At 43.9% G+C, this 21,347-nt stretch overlaps 1 protein-coding gene across 1 annotated transcript in view; it reads right to left on the bottom strand.

Annotated features, from left to right (window-relative positions):
- Window positions 1-17,544, bottom strand: part of ARFC1 (ADP-ribosylation factor C1) — a 33,795-nt gene extending 16,251 nt beyond the window's left edge. The window contains exon 1 of the mRNA XM_087399073.1: window positions 16,883-17,544. Within this exon, the coding sequence (XP_087255199.1) occupies window positions 16,883-17,074 (192 nt within the window). The 5' untranslated portion in view covers window positions 17,075-17,544. The remainder of the gene's footprint in view (window positions 1-16,882) is intronic.
- Window positions 17,545-21,347: the final 3,803 nt, after the last annotated feature.

Here is a 21,347-nt window from a genome sequence, read left to right as displayed (position 1 = left end):
GCTGGACTGAGCCAACCCAGTCTGTAAACAGACCGACTCAGTCTGTTTTACAGACTGGTTCGCCTACAACCAGGCCTATAAAAAGCCCTCCTTGGCTCTAACCTAGGCTAAGACCTAAACTATAAGATGGAAATACTTAACCTACTGTTCTCCAGTGGGTACTAGTGAACAACAACTGACTACTAACTTGACCTAAGGCTGAGAGACTGACCTACGTAGCTTGTGCCTGACTGTCCCTGGACAAGGGCTCACAAAGGGGTCACAGCATACGACAAAATCTCCTATCTGGGAACTATAATGCACTTGTCGATGTAGCCAGTGTGTCACCTAGCACCCAAGTGCAGGGGTGCATGTGACATTAGGGTTTCGGCTATAAATAGCCGCCCGGGGCCCAAGTCTATATAAGGGGCCCAGGGGGCTCAGTTTTCAGCAGAGCAGGGTAGAGCAAGTCAGTTCTTCCTTGTTAGTCTGGATCCTGGATTGTGTGTGGACGCACACTTGCTCTTTAGATTAGCCCAAGGCCCAGCAGATTGATCCAAGGCTCCTTGAGGGCACCACCTGGTGGCATGGGACACCAGGCTGGTTGGGATCATGGTTGGGAGATGTGCCAGTTGCCAGCAGCTCAGCCTGTGGCTCGAAGGGGGCATCCTAATCTAGGATGCCATGGTTGGGTGGTGAGCAAGCCTGCGGATTCCTTTGTGGTTCTATGATTGGTTTCTGGTGTTTGTTTGCAGGTCAGGTCACACAGGAGCACCGGAGTCGTGTTAGTTGGTATCAAAGCCACTCCTCTGATTCAATCTCTGTGGGAAAGAGGTATGGATGAAGCTTCTTCAAGGTATGAATCAGCCCTGAGCTGTTTTGAGAGATTTTCCAGCTCTAATTGTAAATTCGTCATGAGGGATGAATGGAATTGTGAGTGGGTTGCAAATACTTCATGATTAGCATAAATAGAGCCTAGTAGACGTGGGAAGTAGTGAGGTAGAGGGAACTTGCGCCTGGAACGATAGAAGGGAGCCTGAAATGAAATCGGATGATTGAAGGGGGCAAGTCAGACTATTGAGACGATCTTTGGTCCACTAGCTGGTATTACGTGGCTGGAAGCTAAACTAGCAGGTCTATATCAATTCGATCACGTAGAAGGGATAGCAAACCAGCATGGATGAGGTCAAGAGCGAAATTCGATGTGGAGGCAATCGTCATTGGCAGTCGGCTTTGGACAGATGCGCCGCCTGCTCCTCCGCCTCTATCAAGAAGGTGAAGATCCAGAGATATTTAGTGGCTTCGAAATTGTGGAAACTGACAATGGGAGTTGAGGCGAAACCGAAGGATTTGATGTACAACAATGGGAGGGATACTCATACCAGTAGATGGAGAGGAACTCGAAGCTTGGGAAGATAGAGATGCCCACGCCCTGGCATTGATCATAGGGACTACAGTGGACTCTATGCTTCCTCAAATCCAAATGGCAGACACATCAGTAGAGGTGTAGGCCATTCTGAAGGATCTGTACGAGACAAATAACACATCCCGGATCAGCTCTACAACTTGGATATGGATGACGGAGAATCAGTACATGACCACTTGACAAAGGTGAGGGATCAACTAGCATCGGTTGGTTAAAAGATGGACTCATGCCAGTTGGCCTTGATGATACTGGGAAGGCTACCACGGAGTTTCAAAAGCTTCGTTACAATTGTGACAGCAAGACAACGGACCAAACCTCTGACATTTGAGGAGTTGAATCCATTATTGCTCCAGGAACAAGCTAGGGAGAAGCTCTACAACAACAACAACGATGACAAGGCGTTGCTGGCAAAGGATTACGCTGGCAAAGAAAAGGGCAAGCCTAATGGTGGCACACCTGTAATGAAGGGGAAAAAGGGCCAAGTTAGAGGCTCTTTTGAGGCCCTTTAGGTGGAAAATGTGAAGGGACTATATAAGTCCCCATCCACCCCCTACTATGTACATAAAAGTAAGTCCCCATCCACCCCCTACTATGTACTTTTTTATGTGACATCTAATCCTATCTACGCTTCCACCTCCTTCCTGCTACCTGCTCCCTACTCTCTCTCTCTCTCTCTCTCTCTCTCTCTCTCTCTCTCCTGCCCCTCCTCTTCCCTCTTTTCCCTAACTCTCTCTCCCTTCTGCTCCTCTATTCCCCTTCTCCAAATCTGTCCCTATCCCTTTTCTACATTGGTATCAGAGCCAGTCACCATGCCACCGAAGCGTGCCCCTCGTGATATATCACCTTTCATGTGGAGCATTTGGTTGCTATGCCTTTCCTTGCGCAAGAGGATGCAAATGGAAATGCTCTAATGGATGAGGAGGAGATCTATTGGGATGCGCAGCAAACAATTTATGCTCTCTCTTTTCATGCCTTGATGGGTGCCAAAAGTGCTGAAACTATCAGATTGAAAGGACAAATTAATGGCAGGACTGTTCACATGCTTGTGGACAGCGGTAGCACTCATAGTTTCATCGATTCTAAGACCTTACGAAGGTGGGACTGATTGCTACTGAGATTAATCATGGGCTGAGAGTAGAGGTGGCAAATAAACAGCATTTGGTCAGTAAATTTTGTTGCCAAGATGCAAGGATCAAGCTCTCTGAGGATTATGAATTTGCTGGGGATCTCTTGGCACTGGATATGGACCCAATAGATGTTGTCTTGGGCTGCGATTGGCTAAAATCTTTGAGTACAATCAGCATGGATTTAAATGCCCTATCACTCAGCTTGTCCACAAGGGTAGAACTGTGGCATTGCATGGCATTGCCACTCCTATATTGCAGGTCATTTCAGCAAGGCAGTTGGCCAGAGAGATCAAGAGGGAGCATGCCCTCTATGCATTGAATGTGTCAGTATCTCAGGGGGGTAGCATTCCCCGTGTTGAGGATTGTGATATGCAGCAGTTGCTATCGGAGTTTGCTGATATGCCATCCCAGTTGCCTCCCAATAGGGATGTGGATCATGCCATTGTTCTAGAGCCTGGCAGTAAACCCATAAACAAAGCTCCATACTGTCTCTCTAAGGTTAAGCAGGAGGAAGTGGCAATACAAGTGCGGGAATCGCTTGAGAAGAACTTCATCTCTCATAGCACTTCTCCTTTTGTCTCTCCGGTGCTTTTGGTGAAGAAGAAGGATGGATCGTACCACATGTGCATTGATTTCAGGGATCTAAATAAGACCACTATCAAGAACTGGTTTCCAATCCCCAGGATAGATGACCTGTTCGATGAACTCAAGGGTGCTCAGTTTTTCACGAAGATAGATTTGAGGTCTGGTTACCATCAAATCAGGGTGAAAGAAGGAGATGAGCACAAGATGGCCTTTCGCACAAAACGGGGCTTGTATGAATTCAAGGTGATGCCTTTTGGATTGATTAATGCACCGGCCACCTTCCAAGCACTGATGAACAAAATATTGCACCAGGCACTGATGAACAAGATATTGCAGCCACTTCCTTTGCAGATGCGTGCTGGTTTTCTTTGATGATATCCTCATTTACAGCAATGATAGACAAAAGCACATTAAGCATGTGAAGCAAGTGCTGGAAATTTTGTGAATGCATCAGCTTTAAGCAAAAGCCAGCAAATGCACTTTAATGGCAAAGAAGGTTGAGTACCTGGGGCATATTGTGAGTAGACGTGGCATTCGGGTGGATCCTGCAAAGGTGAAATGCATCAAAGATTGGCCACAGCCACAAAATCCCACCCAGTTGAGAGGATTTTTAGGTCTTGCGATCTCCCTGTGATATCAACACCCATGGGCCTTCCTTGTTGGTAAGCTGTAATAAATGCGTGCAGCATAAAGAAGCGTAATGCCCTGATGACAAATTTGTGGCCCAAAAACATCAACGTCACACTGCATTAGTACAGCAATCATAACAGCTGTATCTTGGGGCTTGTCTTGCTGCTTATGCCTGCAACTTGATGGACAAAGAACCATTTTACATATTTCTGAATTTCTAGCTGATAGGCTAGTGGTATCTGCAAGTTACTGGTAGGCAACTCGATGAACTATAAGTAATAGTCCTGACATCACCCTCATGGGTCTGTTCAGCCTCATCATGTGCACACGAATTTGCTTTTGCGAGTGCCAATACACGGTAGCATTTATCACATGTTGTACCAAGCACGAGGACAACCTTGCAAAGTTCTGCCCTCACATTTACAGCAAATCCTATGAGATGCCATTGTACTCCAAATGGCTGCTAAGTGAGCAATCAAAACTCCCAACTATACTCACCTAGTGAGCAGCACTGAAGGGCATCAGTTATGTTGAAGTTGTGGCCATATTCCCCGGATGTGTTGTGACACAGCTTCAGGACTAGAACTGTCTTGCATATCTTTTTCATGCTGCACAAGCTGCTCCTTGTCACTGTGGGTAAGTTTACTTTGGCATCCCTTGCTATCATCTGTGTGGTCTTCTATATGTTCATCTTTAATGGAGACCATACAATGCTGGATACTCACCTCCTCAAAGTTTGCATGCCTAGAAGGATCGAGTGTAAGTGCATCCACATCCTTATCTTGCTGTGCATCTTAATCAATATCACAGATTTGCTCATCATTGCTTGGCGCCTCATCTATCTTTTCACCCATCAGGTCTGCTTCATTGTCACAGTTATGTAGGCTACTTTGAATATAGGCATTTCTTCCATTAGTGTGTTGAATTGCCAAGACATCATCTGGAGCAATGTATCGATCCTGCAAACTGATATAACAGCCCCCTTGCTGTCCATATTTGTTTCCATCATATGGGCCACTGCTTTTATTTGAGCAGCTATGCCAACAAAACCCTTTTGTAATTGCAGCTGTAATAGCTTGGAAACAACCAGATTTTTGTCCTGCATATTGAGGCATCTTCCACGGCTTTGAAGTATGATTTAGCTGCGTCCTAGGGACAGGCATAGCATGGCTAGGCTGCATAGCTCCTCTAGGCATCATAGCTCCAGGAGACTCTTTGGGTGGATCGATATCCTTCCCATCCCCATCGTTTTGGTGCATAGAAGGAAGCGTGGGCTACTTTCCCATCATTGCATTGCAATGTGTACAGCCTCTCCGACCTTCTCACAAATTTGTTTGCCGATTTGTTGGCCCATCTGCTTCTCTGCTGTGCTCTGAAGCATCACCAATGAAGCATCCATCAAGTTAGCCCTTGTGCCATCAAGCGTGTGCATTGCAAAGCTAGGAGGTATACCCTTGGGTGCTCCCGAAATGACAGCTTTTGATTCTTGCTGTTCATAGCCATTTAAGCTGCTATTTTCATTAGAACACTTCTCCCCACAACATCCTTTAGTATTTGCAGCTGAAGTAACTTAACAACGACCATAGTTTTATCATGCATCCATAGGCATCATCCATGGCTCTAAAGCATAGTTTGGCTTCTTGCTAGGGAGTGGCATAACATGGCTAGATTGCATTACAAGCATTGGCCTGACTACATTCTGCCTAGATGTTGGGTGTTTACTGTTATAGGCTTGCATAGCCTTTGACATCACTCCCCTCGGTATCATAGCTCCAACAACAGGTTGCTCTATGGCATTTGTATCTCGACATTTAGCATAAGACATCGCTGTCAAATCTAACAGCTAAATATGTAAGGTACAACCACCATCATATATATCCTGACCATGCAAGTTATTTCGTGCTTGCAGTGCACTAGCCTGAGGCAAAATGCATTTCAGCTTGAAGTCCACCTGAAACTTGATGCATAACAATCTTCTCAATAAGCCCAAAAGGCAAAAATACGTAATGCAACACATCCAATGTAATGGGGTACAACATATTGTGGATGGTAATCAAAAGGATTCCATGCGGCTGTGAATCATCCCCACTTTGAAGGTGCCCTAATCTTTTTGCATGCTACCAAGCACTTGGAAGACCAAGATAGTTACAACGGCAAGCAGGTTGTCTGGGTACCGAAGTTCAAGTCACAAACTGCAGTGGTTCCGACAACAAGAAACTGTGTCGACCCTGGATGCAGTACCACAAGAACCTACCGTCGAACCAACCACAACAAACAAGCCCCAAAGCCCCGAACGTGCCCTTGTACCACGAATCGTACAACTCAACACAAAGAAAATGGGCCGTTCAAAAGATCCCGTTTGGAAGGAGCTAGATGTGGAGGAATCTTGTGGTGCTTCTACCGGGATCATCCTACAGCTCATCCTTCCACTTCCTCGAGCGCCTCCAGTTCGGACCATGGGAGCTTTCATCGGTCCTATCTACAGGGGAGATTGAGGCACTCGCCCTCACGAAGTTTGACGATATTGATTTTCCTCCAGTTGACATTTCCTTGTGTACAGCTTTCATCCGGAGTAATGACAAAGAAGTGGAAGAGCAAGCACTGTGGGGGCACCTATCATGGAAGTGTGCCTTGTGTGAGAGCTCACTTGCTTGGCATCTCTGAAAGGGGAGTAAATAGTTGTGCAGGAGATGTCCCACATGATGTGCTTCTTATTTTGGGAGGCATTCCAGGCTCATCAAAGAGATAGAGACTTGAGGCTCCACAAGCTATTTCTATGCATGGATCTCCTCCTGGGAGTCCCATGTCAAGTCTTCCATTGAATGCTACATCTAGACCACCACCTGTGCTTTTGTCAACGGCCACTACATTACCTACAGATGTGCGTGCAGCCCCATCCAATTCAGCAAGGGGGAAAAGCATAGCAGCAAGGGCATGAACTTTACGGGCTGGTTGGGCTGCAAGTCTATCTAGAAATGCACGTAGGGCATGTCGCAGGTTCTTCTACGAGTGCGATCTGCCATTTAATATTGCTCGGACTCCTGCATTTATGGAGTTTGTGCAAGTAGTGGGAGATGCAGGACCATTGTTTAAGCCTCTATCTTCAGAGACACTGCGAACTCGAGACCTGCATGCAGAGCGGTTCGAGGTAGAAAAGGAGCTTCAGCCCATTAAGGCAGCATGGAGGAAATATGGATGCACTGTCATGTCTGATGGATGGTCAGATCAGAGCACTTGCGATCATCTCTATTCTACTGGAGGTTTAATGAGGGTGCAACCATCATCAATGAAGGGACGAACCCGCACACAAAGAGGAGGCCTCTTATCAACATTTGATGCAACTCAACAGAACTCCGTGGACGATGAACTCCTCGCATTCAAAAACTCCTTTGGGGAGTTTGGTACAGCTCGTGCATGCATCCATGAGGCCCAGTTGAGGCCTGTTTCATGGTGGAACAAGTATGGCAAGAGCACTCCGGCCTTGAGGCTGCTTGCCATTAGAGTCCTCTCACAAAACTGCTCATCTAGTGCCTGTGAGAGGAACTGGAGTGTATTCTCCCTTATACACACCAAGAAAAGAAATAGACTATCCACCGCTCAACTTGAGAGATAAGTAATCAAATTTACAGCAAGGTTGAAATCTGAAAATTTGAAAGTTACGTTGAACTTTGAAGCATGGATGCTATAATTTTTCGTTAGAATTATTGTTATAATTTAGCAGTGACCAATGTAATGTAATAAGTAGGTTAGGGGCACTTTTCCCTCACTTAGAGGTTTTTCCCCCTAACCACAGTTAGTTCACTAACTATGGTTAGTGAAGGATAAGGTTTTGTCACTTAAACAAAACCTATCACTCTCTTCAGTTATAACACTCATCTATTGCAACTATCATTTTCAGCTCTCTCTCTCTCCTGTTCCTGCTCTCTCACTTTGCTCTCTCCCTTATTCTCACATTTGGTATCAGAGCAAGTCGATCACCTGCACTTGCTAAGCTCCTTCAGTCTGCTCACGAGTCACTCTTCATTCCAAGCTGCGCATCAGTCCGTACAGCCATTCTAGGCTGTTCCGTACGTCCGTACCACGCTGCCCGTACAGAACGCAGTACAGCCATACAGCACGCCGTACAGCCGTACAGCCCCATTCCGTACACAGTTCGCCATCGCCAGCCGTACAGCTCGTCGCCAGACCGTGCAGCCCCCGTACCGTACAGCGCCCGTATCATCAGCCCGTACAGTTTGCCGTACAATTCCGTACGTCCGTACCAGCTCGTCGTCAACGCCGTCCGTACATCCCGTACAATGCGCCATCCGTACATCCGGTACAGGTGTACGGATTTTGACCGTACAAGCTGCGTTGTACAGTTCCGTACAGCTGCTTTCAACCGGACTGACAGTTCCGTACTGTTAGTCCGTACAGTTTGAAGGTGAAACTGAGTTCACATCTGGTCACTTGGTAGGTGGGCTTGGAAAGTTGCATTTTTGCAGGATTTTCTTTGCAGGAGGATATTGGAAAGAGTTTTGTCAGGCTCTTGTGCATACAACCATTGTTTGGCTGTTTTGTTGCCCTCTTTTGGATGCAATTTCCTTGAAGAAATTTGGGGCTTTTGCAGACAGAGAGCAATTTGTGCAACATTTGGGGCTTTCAGACCATTTGCTCCTTTCTGGTTGCAATTTCGAGCCACAAATTGGGGCTTTTGTGTTGGGAGAGCAATTTTGCAGGTTTCAGTTCACACTGCCTTTTTGTGAGTGTTTTGAAGCACTTTTGGCAGGTTTTGGGAGAGATTGGATGCTCTGGCAGATTTCTGACAGAGACATTACAGAGATTTGAGTTGCATTTTTAGCCAGTGTTTGGCTGTATTTTTTTGGGAATTGTGCACTCCATTCCCAGCAAGGGAATTCAGATTTGCATTTGCTGTATTTTCTTTCTCAGACATGGCTCAGCAAAATCAGAATGATTTCCAGTTCAGTGGTCTCTCACAAGAGGATAAGCTGGATGGTACCAACTACTCCCTCTGGAGTTTTATGGTACGCAATATTTTGATTTCCCGTAATTTGTGGGACTATGTAAATGGGGATGAGTTCCGGCCAGCAAATGTGGCACCTAATACCCCTCCCTAGCAAGGAGGAGGCAGAGGTCGTGCACAAGATACAACTGCAGCACAAGTTATTGGTTCAGTTATACCTACCACTCCAGAGCAGAAGAGATGGGATTCATGTGATGCTTTAGCTTTGTCGTGTACTTCTCTTTCAGTGAAAAGATTCATCATTCCACATATCCGGTCGTGTAAGACCTCAAAGGCAGCATGGGATATTTTGGAGAGCATGTATGCAGCTCAGAATGATGCCAGGGTGTCTTTTTTGAAAAGAGAATTGTCTCATACACATATGGAAGAGGGTGACTCCATGTCAGTGCACCTCACAAAGCTATAGGATTTACGAGAGTAGTTGCTGAATATTGATGAGATCATTCCTGATTCAGAGATGATTACCACTACTCTGAACTCTCTTCCTGAGTCTTATCTCAGCTTTCATACCTTGCTGAATTTGTCGTTGAGGGGGGGTGCAAATCCTCTCAATTTTCACGAGTTGATAGGACTTCTGCTGCAGGAAGAGCAGACCAAGAAAAACATGGCTTCACACGTAGGTGAAAATGCCATGCTTTCAAAATTCAAGCCTAAAGTAAAGGGACAGGCGCAGACTTCAGCAAATCAGCCTTCCACAGCCCAAGAAGAAGGGAATATGTCATTACTGCAAAAAGCCAGGTCACTATGAAAAGGCTTGCAAAAGAAAAGAAAAACAGCTCCGGTATGGCTGTTTCAGATTCAGCTCCTCATGCATCTGACAATGAGCAAGCTACAGCCAACTTTGTGGAGCACGACTATGCCTTCTTGTCTTGCATTTCAGACTCTCAGTTGGCTGCTCTGGATAGTACAGCCACTTGTAATCATGACTCTTATGCTTTTCTGACATGCAGTTTTGATTCTTCCAAGGATGCATCAGCTTTCAGTGTCAATGAGAAGAGATCAGTATGATCTATGTGTCAACGCATGACAATGTTGCAAACATTTTCACCAAAGCACTTCCACGTGAAAAGTTTGAGGCATTTCGCAGTGCCCTGAACATATCTCCTTTTGGTGATTGATCATTTCCTTGTACATGACATTGGCACTGCAGGGGGGTGTTAGAATTATTGTTATGATTTATTAGTGCCCAATGTAATGTAATAAGTAGGTTAGGGGCACTTTTCCCTCACTTAGAGGTTTTTCCCCCTAACCACAGTTAGTTCACTAACTACGGTTAGTGCAGGATAAGGTTTTGTCACTTAGACAAAACCTATCACTCTCTTCAGTTGTAACACTCATCTATTGCAACTATCGTTTTCAGCTCTCTCTCTCTCTCCTGTTCCTGCTCTCTCACTTTGCTCTCTCCCTTATTCTCACATTTTTGTGGTAGGCTTGTGTATGTCCACGCAAACTTGCGTCTCCTTCAACAAATGAAGAAGACACAAGGTCCAATCAAGGTGAATCCAAATAAAATACGTGTGGAGGTACCTGAGGACAATGGTGATTTGCTCCTTCCCAGCAAGAGGGATGATGACGTGTATGCCTTTCTCGCTGAGGAGCGAGAATTGTTACAGCGTGTCACACAATCACAGACCCGTGGGTGACGAGGAGCTGCAGGAGGAGAGGGGGCTGCATCTACATCTCTTGCAGTTGCATACTCCTGCCTCTTCTTCCTCTTCTGCTTCTTCAGATACATCATCCTCTTCAGATTCCGATGCTGATGCTGATGACATTGAGGGGGAATCTCAGCCAGCTGCGGACCTTGAAGAGTAGAATCAGTATTTGGGAGATTGTAGCTAGCTACTGATATCTTCTAGCTAGTTACTAGTTGGTACTTTCAAGTTTCAATTTATGCTTTCTGGCATTTGAGTCATGACTCTTAACTTATAAGTTGTAATCGGTTTCATATTGATGTCTGAACTTTCAAGTTTCAACAATTGAACTTGAATCTTGACTCTTCAATATTTACTATGCAGTATTGTTGACAATTGTGTGCTCAAATGATAAATCTGAATTCTGATTAATCATTAATGGCTGGAGCCTGGCCCTAGGATGGCTGGTTGCTACTCATTTATAATGTCTGTTGAAAACTTTAGTGATAAATATGAGGCTTAAATTTTAATGGCTGGCTGCTATTCTACATGTTTATGGTAGGTATTACTGGTTTTCCTACATGTTTATGGTAGGTATTTCTACGTGTTTAATGGATGGCTGCTATTCTAGATGTTTATGGTTGGTATTACTAGTATTTCTACATGTTTATCATCATTTTAACATTACAAATATATGTGGGACATATTATAGGCATGTTTGGCACTAGAGAGTACAACCAGGAGTTTCAAAAAAAAAATTGCTTTTTTGAAATGTTTCACGTTTCTACGTTTCGAAACGTTTCTTGTGACTGGTTCTAAGTGCAAGCATGTTATATTAACAAAGGCACAATGCAAGCTAGGTAACCTGGAGAGAGAGAGAGGGAGGCCACCATAGAGAGCACAAATAGGTTGCTTAATATAAAGAGCAAGGTTGTAGAGGACATGAAGAGGTTGCTAGAAGTAGATGCCCAAACTGTGTACTTGTCAGCATCGTGAGATGCATTGCTTGGATTTGAATCCCTCATTGGCAATGTCTACACATGCTTTGGGGAATCATGTGTTGCAAGACTGCCATTTGTCGATGATATCCGTGCATTGCAGATGGAACGATGGGATATAGTATCACAATAGGCATAAACAGCCCATAATCCATAGTACAACATCACATGAAGTACAATATACAATGCACACACGACAGGACTGCAGATCCATCCATACGGCAGTATATCAACTGTCTAGAGTGTCATGACCACTCATCATAGAAGTCTCACGGCAGAAACACTGTCAGCATCAGTGCCCCGGGTGGAACCGCAGTGTCACCAAGCGACCTCTAGATATCATGTGAGCTTGTTTGCACTGTGGGAGCGGAGGTGCTACCCCCCCTTGAGCATCTAGGTATATGCTCCGGACCTGTGCTCTACTGAGCCCAAATGAGCCGTTACTGCAGTAGGCTCGAGATCAAATGCCTCAAGCTAGAGCTGCAAAACTTGTGGTGAATCTACCAATTCATTCTCCTCCAACCAGATCGCATCGTTTGCAGGAGTTCTTGCACTTCACTCGATAGCATCTGGAAACTCTACCATTAATCTTCCGATCCTTATGTGCCACAATCTGCTCAGGAATCAAGACTTCATCTTATTCATCAACTTCACGTTGCTCTTCAATTGGCATATCCTGTGGCACTTCTCCATGAAAAGGCTTCAACAAGCTAACATGGAAAGCATTGTGGATGGTCCACTTCTCAAGTCATCGTGTAAGCTACCTCATTGATCTTCTCAAGAACTTGAAAGGGCCCATAGTACCTCATATTCAGCTTGGTGTACAGCTTTACCTTCCCTCTCTTGCTCCTGAGACGTGCCTTAAGAAAACGCAGCAATACCTAGTTACCTTCCTTGAAGACCAGGTTCCTACGATGCTTATCTGCAACTCTTTTCTACTTGTCCTAGCTGCGTTGAAAGGCATACTTAACCTTTTCGTACACTGTCCACAAGTCTTCCACATACTGATCAGCCACAAATATCTTCTCTTTTGTATGCAAAATAGGAGGAACCTTTTTCCCACCTTCCACTATTTCAAACGGTGCCTTACCAGTGAAAGAATGCACTGTGTTGTTGTATGCATACTCAATCAGTGGCAAATACTGCTCCCATTTTGCTTTGTGCTCAAACATATAACAACATAGCAAATCCAACGCTGTAGAGTTTGCCTCTTCTGACTCGCCATCAGTTAATGGATGATATGAAGATGAAAACAGCAGTGAGGTACCCATGTTATCAAACAAGCCTCTCCAAAACATGCTGGTCATCCGTGGATCTCTATCGCTCACGATAGATTCAGGCATAACATGGTACTTGAAAATAAACTTCAAGAATTCTTTCTGCTCAGCTGTAATCTTCTTCCTCACTCGAATGAAGTGAGTCTGTTTGCTAAATCTGCAAATTATAGTCCATATGCCATCATGACCAGTAGGTGTTCGAGGGAGCTGTTGCCGCTTGCATCAATAACAGGATCAGAGCATAATTTTTCCTTCAGCTCTTTGAATGCTACAATTTCTTTCTTCCCCCAACGGAAAGGCACTGCCTTCTTTTGTAAAGCATGAAAAGGTGAAGCTATCTCATCAAAATGGCGTATAAACCGCCTGTAATATGAACACAAGCCAAGAAAGCTACGGACTTCATGTAGGTTCTTCAATGGAGGCCAATTCTTGATTGCCTCTATCTTGACAAGGTCCATTCTTACTCCATCCCTTGAGATGATGTGTCCCAAGAAATGGATCTCTAGCATGAAATTGTTGTTTCACCAACTTGGAGAGATTACATTCATCCTCTACTGGTTCCTTTTCTTTTACAAATATTAAGTACGCTGAAAGATGCTTTTTCATTATGAAGGAGATCGCCGAAGCGGATACAACTAGGACTGATTCCCCTTTCATTTTTACATCGATGACTTGGGTTTTACCCCTATAAGTCAAAGTGAGCTTCTTATCATGCGTATTAATGATAGCATGAACACGGTACATCCAAGGCATCCCCAACAAAACATCACACTCAAGTAAAGGAATCACATAAAAATCCTCATAATCCACATAGCCCTGAATGTGAATCCGTAGCTTCCCTATGATAGGGGTGACAGGGGTACTGAGCTCCGGATTAGCCATATTAGCCTCACAAAGAGGCCAATCTCCTCTGGTCGAAGACCCAGCTGAGCTGCAAGTTCAAGGGTCATAAAATTTGCTTTGGCCCCTGAGTCAAAGCAATACAAACAATGCTGATCCCATAGCTTGCCCCATGCTCTGCACATCTCTGTCTTCTTCACATCATGCTCACCCCCAATGATATCAGGAATGTGGCCAGCACTTGCTTGGGTTTATTGCCCCTGAGGTCCTCTCTTGTGCCCTGATTAGACTCAGCCCGAGTTGCTGCAAGTTCTTTTCTCTTCTTGTTAGGACAGTCTGCTGCCCTATGACCAGTCCCTTTGCAGAGGAAACACTTTCCTTCAGCAAACAATTTATTTCTCTCTTCAGAAGTGAGAGAAGAGGGCTGCTGTTTTCTTCTCTAGCCTGCCACAAACTTTGATTTGAAAGGTACAGCCTGCTGTGGTTTCTTGTGCTCCTCTTTCAGTTGCTTTTAAATCCTGAGACTCTGCCCTGCATGAGTGAGTCAGCTGTGTTTGCATTCTCTATCAACTGTGACATGCTGGAAATGTGAGTCTTTGTGCAATAGTTCCTCAGCTCTTTAGGAAGACCACAACAATCCTTTTCGACCTGCTCTGAAAAGGGGACTGTTCTGTAGGCAGAAGTGCATCTCAAAACTTCTTATTGTAGTCCTCTAAGTTCTTGCATTCCCTGGCATTCAAATTATGCCACTAAGTCATGACATCCACTTCAAATGTAGTGGTAAGCCATGTGGCTGAGAATACCTGCTTGAAATCAACCCATGTAGCCGGTGTCTGCCTCTAAAGAAGAAGGTTAGACCACCACTGCATTGCATTACCTTTGAGGAATGTGGCTGCCTTCCTGATTTTTGAGGACTCTATGAAGTAGCCTCCAGCATAAGCCAAGTCAAACTGCTGCAAAAAGGTAAGAGCCTTCATCCTATCTGCATGTCCATTGAAGGTCTTAAATTTCACTGCTGCCCCTCCCTCATTGTAATCCTTCATCTTAAGCCTGGGTTCCAGATAAAATAAGGAGGCTGCTGTCCTTGGGGTCCTTCTGGAGCTTGTATAGCACTGCCCACAGCAAGATTTGGTGGCACAGGTGGTACTGCTTGATTGTGAGACACCATGGGACTGCCTCCTTGCATTCCAGGCTGTATCCCCACATTAGCATACACAGGATTTAGGGCTGGCTGTGTGGCCATGGCCTAGAACATAGATCCTTCACCAAAGTGAGTTGGCTGAACCACATGCTGTGGTTGGGCTTGCTGCCCTTGCTGCATATTTTGAGCATTGCTGCAATGCTCATTCCCATTTTTTTTGCCTGGGTGGCACTGCAAGTGGCTGTACCATAGGTGTCTGTGGCTCTGGTAGTGGCTATCCCTCATGCATTTGTGGATCTTGTATGGGCTGTTCCACTGCCCTCGGCAAAAGAGCTGGATTATGTACAATCTCAGCAAAGCTTTGAGTGAGCTGAGTTAAAACTTGTAACACAGAAGCCATCTAAGTTTGCATCACAGCCATAGCATCTGGTTGTACGCTTGGGTCTACACCCAATGCAACTGTGCTAGCAGGGTTATGTACTTGTGGAGCTAACTGCCCCAAAAGTGGTAGTACTTGGCTTCCCTAAGGAGCATGCTGCCCCAATACATCAACCTGAGTATTCTGCCCTTCATGGGCTGCATCTTGCACTCTTGTTCCAGGAGATAAGCGATCAGGAATATGGTCTTAGAGAATGAAAAGGAAGCTTTCTGTCACGAAGAATGTCGAGAAAAACATCAGAAAGACCCAGAATGGAGACGCCCAAGCCCAAGGAGCATGCTAGCAACAGGAAACACCAACGGGAGAAAATCTGTCGTGGAGAAATCATCAAAAACGTCTTCAGCCAGCAAAGGGAGAGCTGCAAAAACCCACCACACTCTTTTGAAAGTAGGGATGAAGACCCAGAACAGCAGAGTAGGATAGGGTAGACCTTCCAGGTGCTTCCAGATGGGACACACACGCGCCACAAGTCAAGCATATAGCCCAAGCATGCACACACTCAGGACACATGGCAAATTGGATGTGGGAAATTAATGCCCCTAGGGGGTCACTTTTTAAGTCATAACCCTAGTGTATAGAACCAGTGACCCTAGTAAATAGGACCTCTAGTGGGTGGTCACTTTTTAAAACATGACCCTAATGAACAAAACCAATGACCCTAATGAATAGGACCAAGCTAATAGAACTAGGAGTTACTTGTTGCACATTTAATCATAGGTACCCTTTGGACATTAATTAATGCCCCTAGCCTGGCACCCCTAGGCCAAATTCAGTGGCGGTTAGTTTAATCACTTCACCATCACGTCCGTGTGACAAAAGCTATGTTGTTTCAGTTACCACACTTGCCACTAGTTTTGACTCCTCTGACTCTTGCTTGGACGATGGCAACTCCTTTTGATCGGCCTTCTTCTTTCTACATAAATGTATAGGCCGATCGTAGCCAAAGCATTTCTTCTTCTTCTTGCCTTCACCGTTGCCTTGCAATCATGGTTGTCACAAAACCTTTGTAGTTCCTTGGAAGCATGCCAACCAAAAGCCTAGCTACCCTAACCAAATTCGTTTGTTGACCAACTACCTAGAGCTGATCCCTTACTACCTTCATCTTAGTAATGTGTTCATGCACCAGAGTTCTATCTAGAGGTCGAGTATTCTAGCTGCGTTGTTGATACCCTATACCTTGTTAGCACTGCCTTCCAGGTAGCGCTATAGTTACACTTTTGTAAAAAATGTCCCACACAGTTTCTTGCCACGTGGCCTCCTTCCATTTTGGTTTAATCTCTCTCTCTCACACACACAGACACAGTTTGCAAATCATTCAGACTTTCCTATGCGGTGCTTCCATCACAGGTGTTGCAAATTAATCATCCAATCATCTTGACAAATGTTTTCCTTTAACAGAACCAATTTGAAGGCAGTGCTCACGAGTACTTGTACTCACTTGTTATCTTAGGTTGAGACACAACGAAAATGCCAAGGCATGTTCGGAGGCATGTTTGGCCCTAAGTCGAATCCCAATTCTAACAATAACAACTCAAAGAACAGAAATCAAGCCCATGGACACTGCTCCACGTATTCCATTGCTGCCTTTCAGGCATTTTACTCCTCTCGTGCCAAAAAAACGTTTCTTGGTTCAGTTCGATCTTGGCAATTATTGAAACGAATCGATGGATAAAGAGAAAGATTCCTCGTCCAGGTAGATCTCGGCAGTTATCTTATGTACGTTGCAGTAAGAAAGCAATTTTATCAGAACCTTTCAAGCAAAGCATATAGTGGGGAGAGCAGATACCTCGAATCTGATATTCTTGTACACCACCTCTTCTACGTTGCTCCCAATTGTTGGTTGCGTGACCACAACTTCTCCCAGATGTAGTTTGTAGAGAGTTGTCGTCTTGCCTGCGTTATCCAAGCCTACAACCACTATTTTGTACTCCTTAGCTGGAAACAAAGTGAACCAGAGGCGGGAAATCAAAGCTCCCATATTCCTGGAAAGCCAAGGCAAAGGGGCGTATGGTCCAAAACTTCGCGAAGAATTACAAAAAATTCAATCTACTCTAGAACAATGTGTCAGAGGCCCAAGAGATGTCAGTGACGCAGAGGGGCGGCTCTCCCCAGGGACGGGTAACCAAACGATAAGGTCAACATGTATGCAAGTATGAATCTGCGGGTTTTCCTATTTGACTATCTCTGTGCGCGGTTGCAGAGAGATGCACAAAAGAGAGTTAAAAAGGGAGATCCCTCAAATTTGGACTCTCCCGTGGATCCATCGTCGATCTTAAAACGATCTAATGGTGTCTAAATGACAGTGTAAAAGGATTACTCAAAAGCTGCAAAATACACTAGATGATCTCCATTCATACGTCCTCCATTCAAGCTGAAATTTTTTTGACAATTGTACCCGATCTAGCTTTTGGACAACTTTTTGGTTAAAGAAGGCCTACAACGCCCCTTTTCCACCAAACGTCTCTACAAATGTGAATCTTACCTACTAAAATACAAGATGAATTACATTCAAGTGGCCTTCTCACTATGGGTGTAAGAGTTGTGTATGTTCATGTCTATGAATGGTCAAACCAATATGAGTAGTGTGTTCTTGTAAGTCGCTTTTTGATGAATGTGTTTGTCCAAATATGATCCAAAGTGGAATTATGAATTGTGGTGGGCTCATAAATGAGTTGTTTCATGTTGTATCATTTCATGAACATGAGGAGTTTGTCCATGTTACTTGTTTTCATTGTATAGTCAATGTTGAAGTCTCCGAAGATATATGTGGGAATGTTTGTATTTGAATTGTTAAGGATGCGGTTTAGTGAATGGATGAGGATATTTGTTTGTGTTCTTGGTGGCTTATATACATTTATTATAGCTATAGTTTGTGAGGATTGAGGTTGAAAAGTTGTTAACAAGCACTCAAGGCCATCATTGAAGTAATATTCTTTGCTTACTAAGTTATTTCGCTTCTTAGTAAGTTGAAATCCTAGCGCCCATTAATTTAGTGATATGTTTGAAGTTTTGAATGTGAGGGTCATGACAAGATTTGGGGTGTATTTCTTGTAGGAAAAATATTTGTTATAAAAGAATGTTTGCACTACATAGTTTGTCTTCCTTGTGTTTTTGAAATGTCCTTGTGTTTAAGGATTGTAAGATTGGTAGTGTAGTGTTAGTCAGGTTGATGTAGTTGTTTTTAATCACTCAATTTCTTACAAAACACATATGTCTACTTTGATGTGTTTCATTTCCAATGTTTACAACATGTAGAGGTTAGATGGATCCCGCACACGTGATAATGCAGTATAAGCAAGGCCATGTGATTTTACGCCGATAGGATCGAAACCTAAGTAGTCCATGGAAAGCCCTTGTGATCGATGAATTGTAGCATCCTTCTATTAACAAGCTCATCTAACTATAGACTAAGATAGATAAAGATTTTAAAGCGCATTCAAATTGCACACAAACACAGATGGATTTGAACTACTTAAACACGCTATATCAGCGTACGGCTCTAAGATAACATGAAATTCCATACCTCTAAGACATAAACGCAGCAAAGACAAGCACAATGAAGACATCTTCCACATGTTGAACTCTCAAGCACACTTCCTTAAAGCAACAGACGGTAGGCATAAGACATGTAGCAAGACAATCCACCTACCAACCGACCCAAAGAATATAGGAGGCATCCATGCTAAGCTAAGACTTAACCTTGGCATGATAGTCAAACTTTGTTTAGGAAATCTAAACATTGCAACCAGCCTAGTCAATGGGGCTAATGCCATTTTCATGGACAGTGACATGGAAAGAAAACCATTCATTGTATGTGTGTGTTTTATCGTGACATTAAAATTGAATAAAAAACACGCGTCAAGAACTCAATGTTCTACACATGCAAAACCCATCCTTTATGGACACCAATCTTTCAAGTTGCTCGTGAATTCCAAATAGGAAAGAACCTTCTCAACACTATTTGTAGGCACCAGTTCCCACTACAATGACACAGAAGGGGCACAACTCTATGTGGGTAATTGTGGATCGATTGACCAAGATGGCTCATTTCATTCCTGTTAATGAAGATGTTAAAACTTCAGAATTAGCCAGGCTATTTGTGGAGCATATCTATAGACTATATGGGCTACCAGTCGGTATTGTTAGTGACTGGGATAGCAAATTTAACTGCCATTTTTGGAGGATTGTGTTTAAGAGGTTAGAAACTTCATTGAATATGAGCACCGCGGATCATCCACACAGTGATGGTCAAACTGAAAGGGTCAATCAAATCATTGAGGATATGCTTCGAGCATATGTAAGTAAACGGCAAACTAATTGGGAACAATATCTGCCCATATTAGAATTTGCATATAAGAGTGCCAAACATTCAACTACAGATTTTAGTCCATTCATGATAATGTATGGATTTCAACCAGAAGCCCCAATGATAGTGGGACTTGAAAAAGAGAAGGTTGAAGTGGCCAAAGACTTTCTTGAAGATATGAGTCAAACGCTTAAGTTAGCTAAAGATAGCATAAGAAGAGCTCAGGATAGAGCAGGAAGTTATGCAAACCCCCACCGTAGAAATATGGAGTTTGAAGTAAATGAGAAAGTCTAGCTTAAGGTACCTGAATCCTCAAAATCTCTAAAGACATGTAAATGTCCGAAGTTGTCTCCTAGGTATTGTGGACCATTCACAATACTTAAGAGGATTGGAGAACTTTCTTACAAATTAGCCTTACCTGAGGGATGTAGAGTACATCCAATTTTGTTAGGAGATGATTATAATCTCATTGGAAATGAAGTCCTAGTTGAACTCATTGAACCTGCACCTTTACCACATGAACCAGAAAGAATTTTAGATAGACAAGAAAAAAGAACGCGACACACAATATGGCAAGAATTTCTAGTTAAGTGGAAAGATAGATCTGAAGAGAGTTCAACATGGGAAAGGGTAAGCAATCTCCAGAGGAGATTTCCCAAATTTGTTTTTGAGGACGTAAACCATTCCTAAGGGGAAGGGAATGTTGCGTCAACCATAATCCTGGAGCCATGCGGCATGATTATGGTGAGGCGGGAAACCAAGAGGGCTTGACACTGCAACGATGGATGTAAATAAGTGTGCCTAGGCATAAGTGGGGCCTAGCATTAGAGAGGGATGCCAAGAAGGGCTAAAGACCAAGGTCCCCTAGAAGAACACTTGGCATCTAGAAGTCCACATGGCATGCAATGGGCTAGGAGGGAGGATTCTAGAGGGAGCTCAGGAAAGGAGGTTTGGAGAGAGGAACCTCACGAGTCAGGAGAGAGGAGCAGAGACGAGCCCATGAGTGAGAATTCGAGGCTAGGTGGAAAAAGAGAAAAATCCCTCTATGAAATCGATGATGTTACACTCGTGCTTAAGGGAAGCATTGTCAATGTATTCTTAGATGTTGCCAGAGCTCAGCATGTCCTCCCAAGGTTCCTTATTGATGACGCAACTGCAATGGTAGCTATTAAAAGGAAACTTGAGTACACACATAGTTTTATGAGTGGCTTGGTAAGGCCTACTCTTACAATGCGTGCGTTGAATGAACTTTACTTACCCCACTATACAAGCAACACAACGTCAAATTGAACTCCGTGTGGGCATCAAAACCTTGCAAACGAGCAATTACAAGAAGCCTCACCAACAACCACCTTCTTGAACAACAAGAATGAGGACCTTGAAACCAACACACTAGTCCATGGAATTTACAAAGACCAACAAGTAATTGACTTCGAAGACAAAAAAATAGTTGTCGCTCCTTCGGAAGGCTTCTCATCTCTAAGCATCTTCAAGGACTAACACTGTGAAGATCTTGCATTTCCTAAGCTCTTTTATGGCTACCCACACATGTATAATACACTAGATCATACTTCTTACCAAGAGATTGCACATTGGGAACTCACTAACACTGATTGTCACTTCACACTGTCCATAGAAAACCTTTTCTTCAAAACAATGAAAGTGTTGTTCACCAAGTTCAGTCGTCAACCTACGTGCACATGCATAAAAGCAAAAGATGCACTAGAGAATACAGACGTAGAACATCTTCTTCATTTAAACATTGGTTAATCGTGACTTCGCTTCCATGCGACCATCATCAGAGTACAAGGTGAAACTCCAAAAATTTCTGTTTGCCATGGTGTGCAGCTGCAGCTCTAGGGTCTCCAACTTTCTTCATTACTTTTTCAATAGCAGACAATGAAAATACGTAATTTGATTCGCAAAGACAAGCTAACATCCACAT

This window comes from Dipteris shenzhenensis, chromosome 27, assembly GCF_047967505.1.
Source record: "Dipteris shenzhenensis isolate YYH24624 ecotype China chromosome 27, Dip_SZ_1.0, whole genome shotgun sequence".
Lineage (NCBI taxonomy): Eukaryota > Viridiplantae > Streptophyta > Polypodiopsida > Gleicheniales > Dipteridaceae > Dipteris > Dipteris shenzhenensis.
Note: the sequence above shows the minus strand (reverse complement) of the source record. Positions and strands in the feature narration are given on the sequence as shown.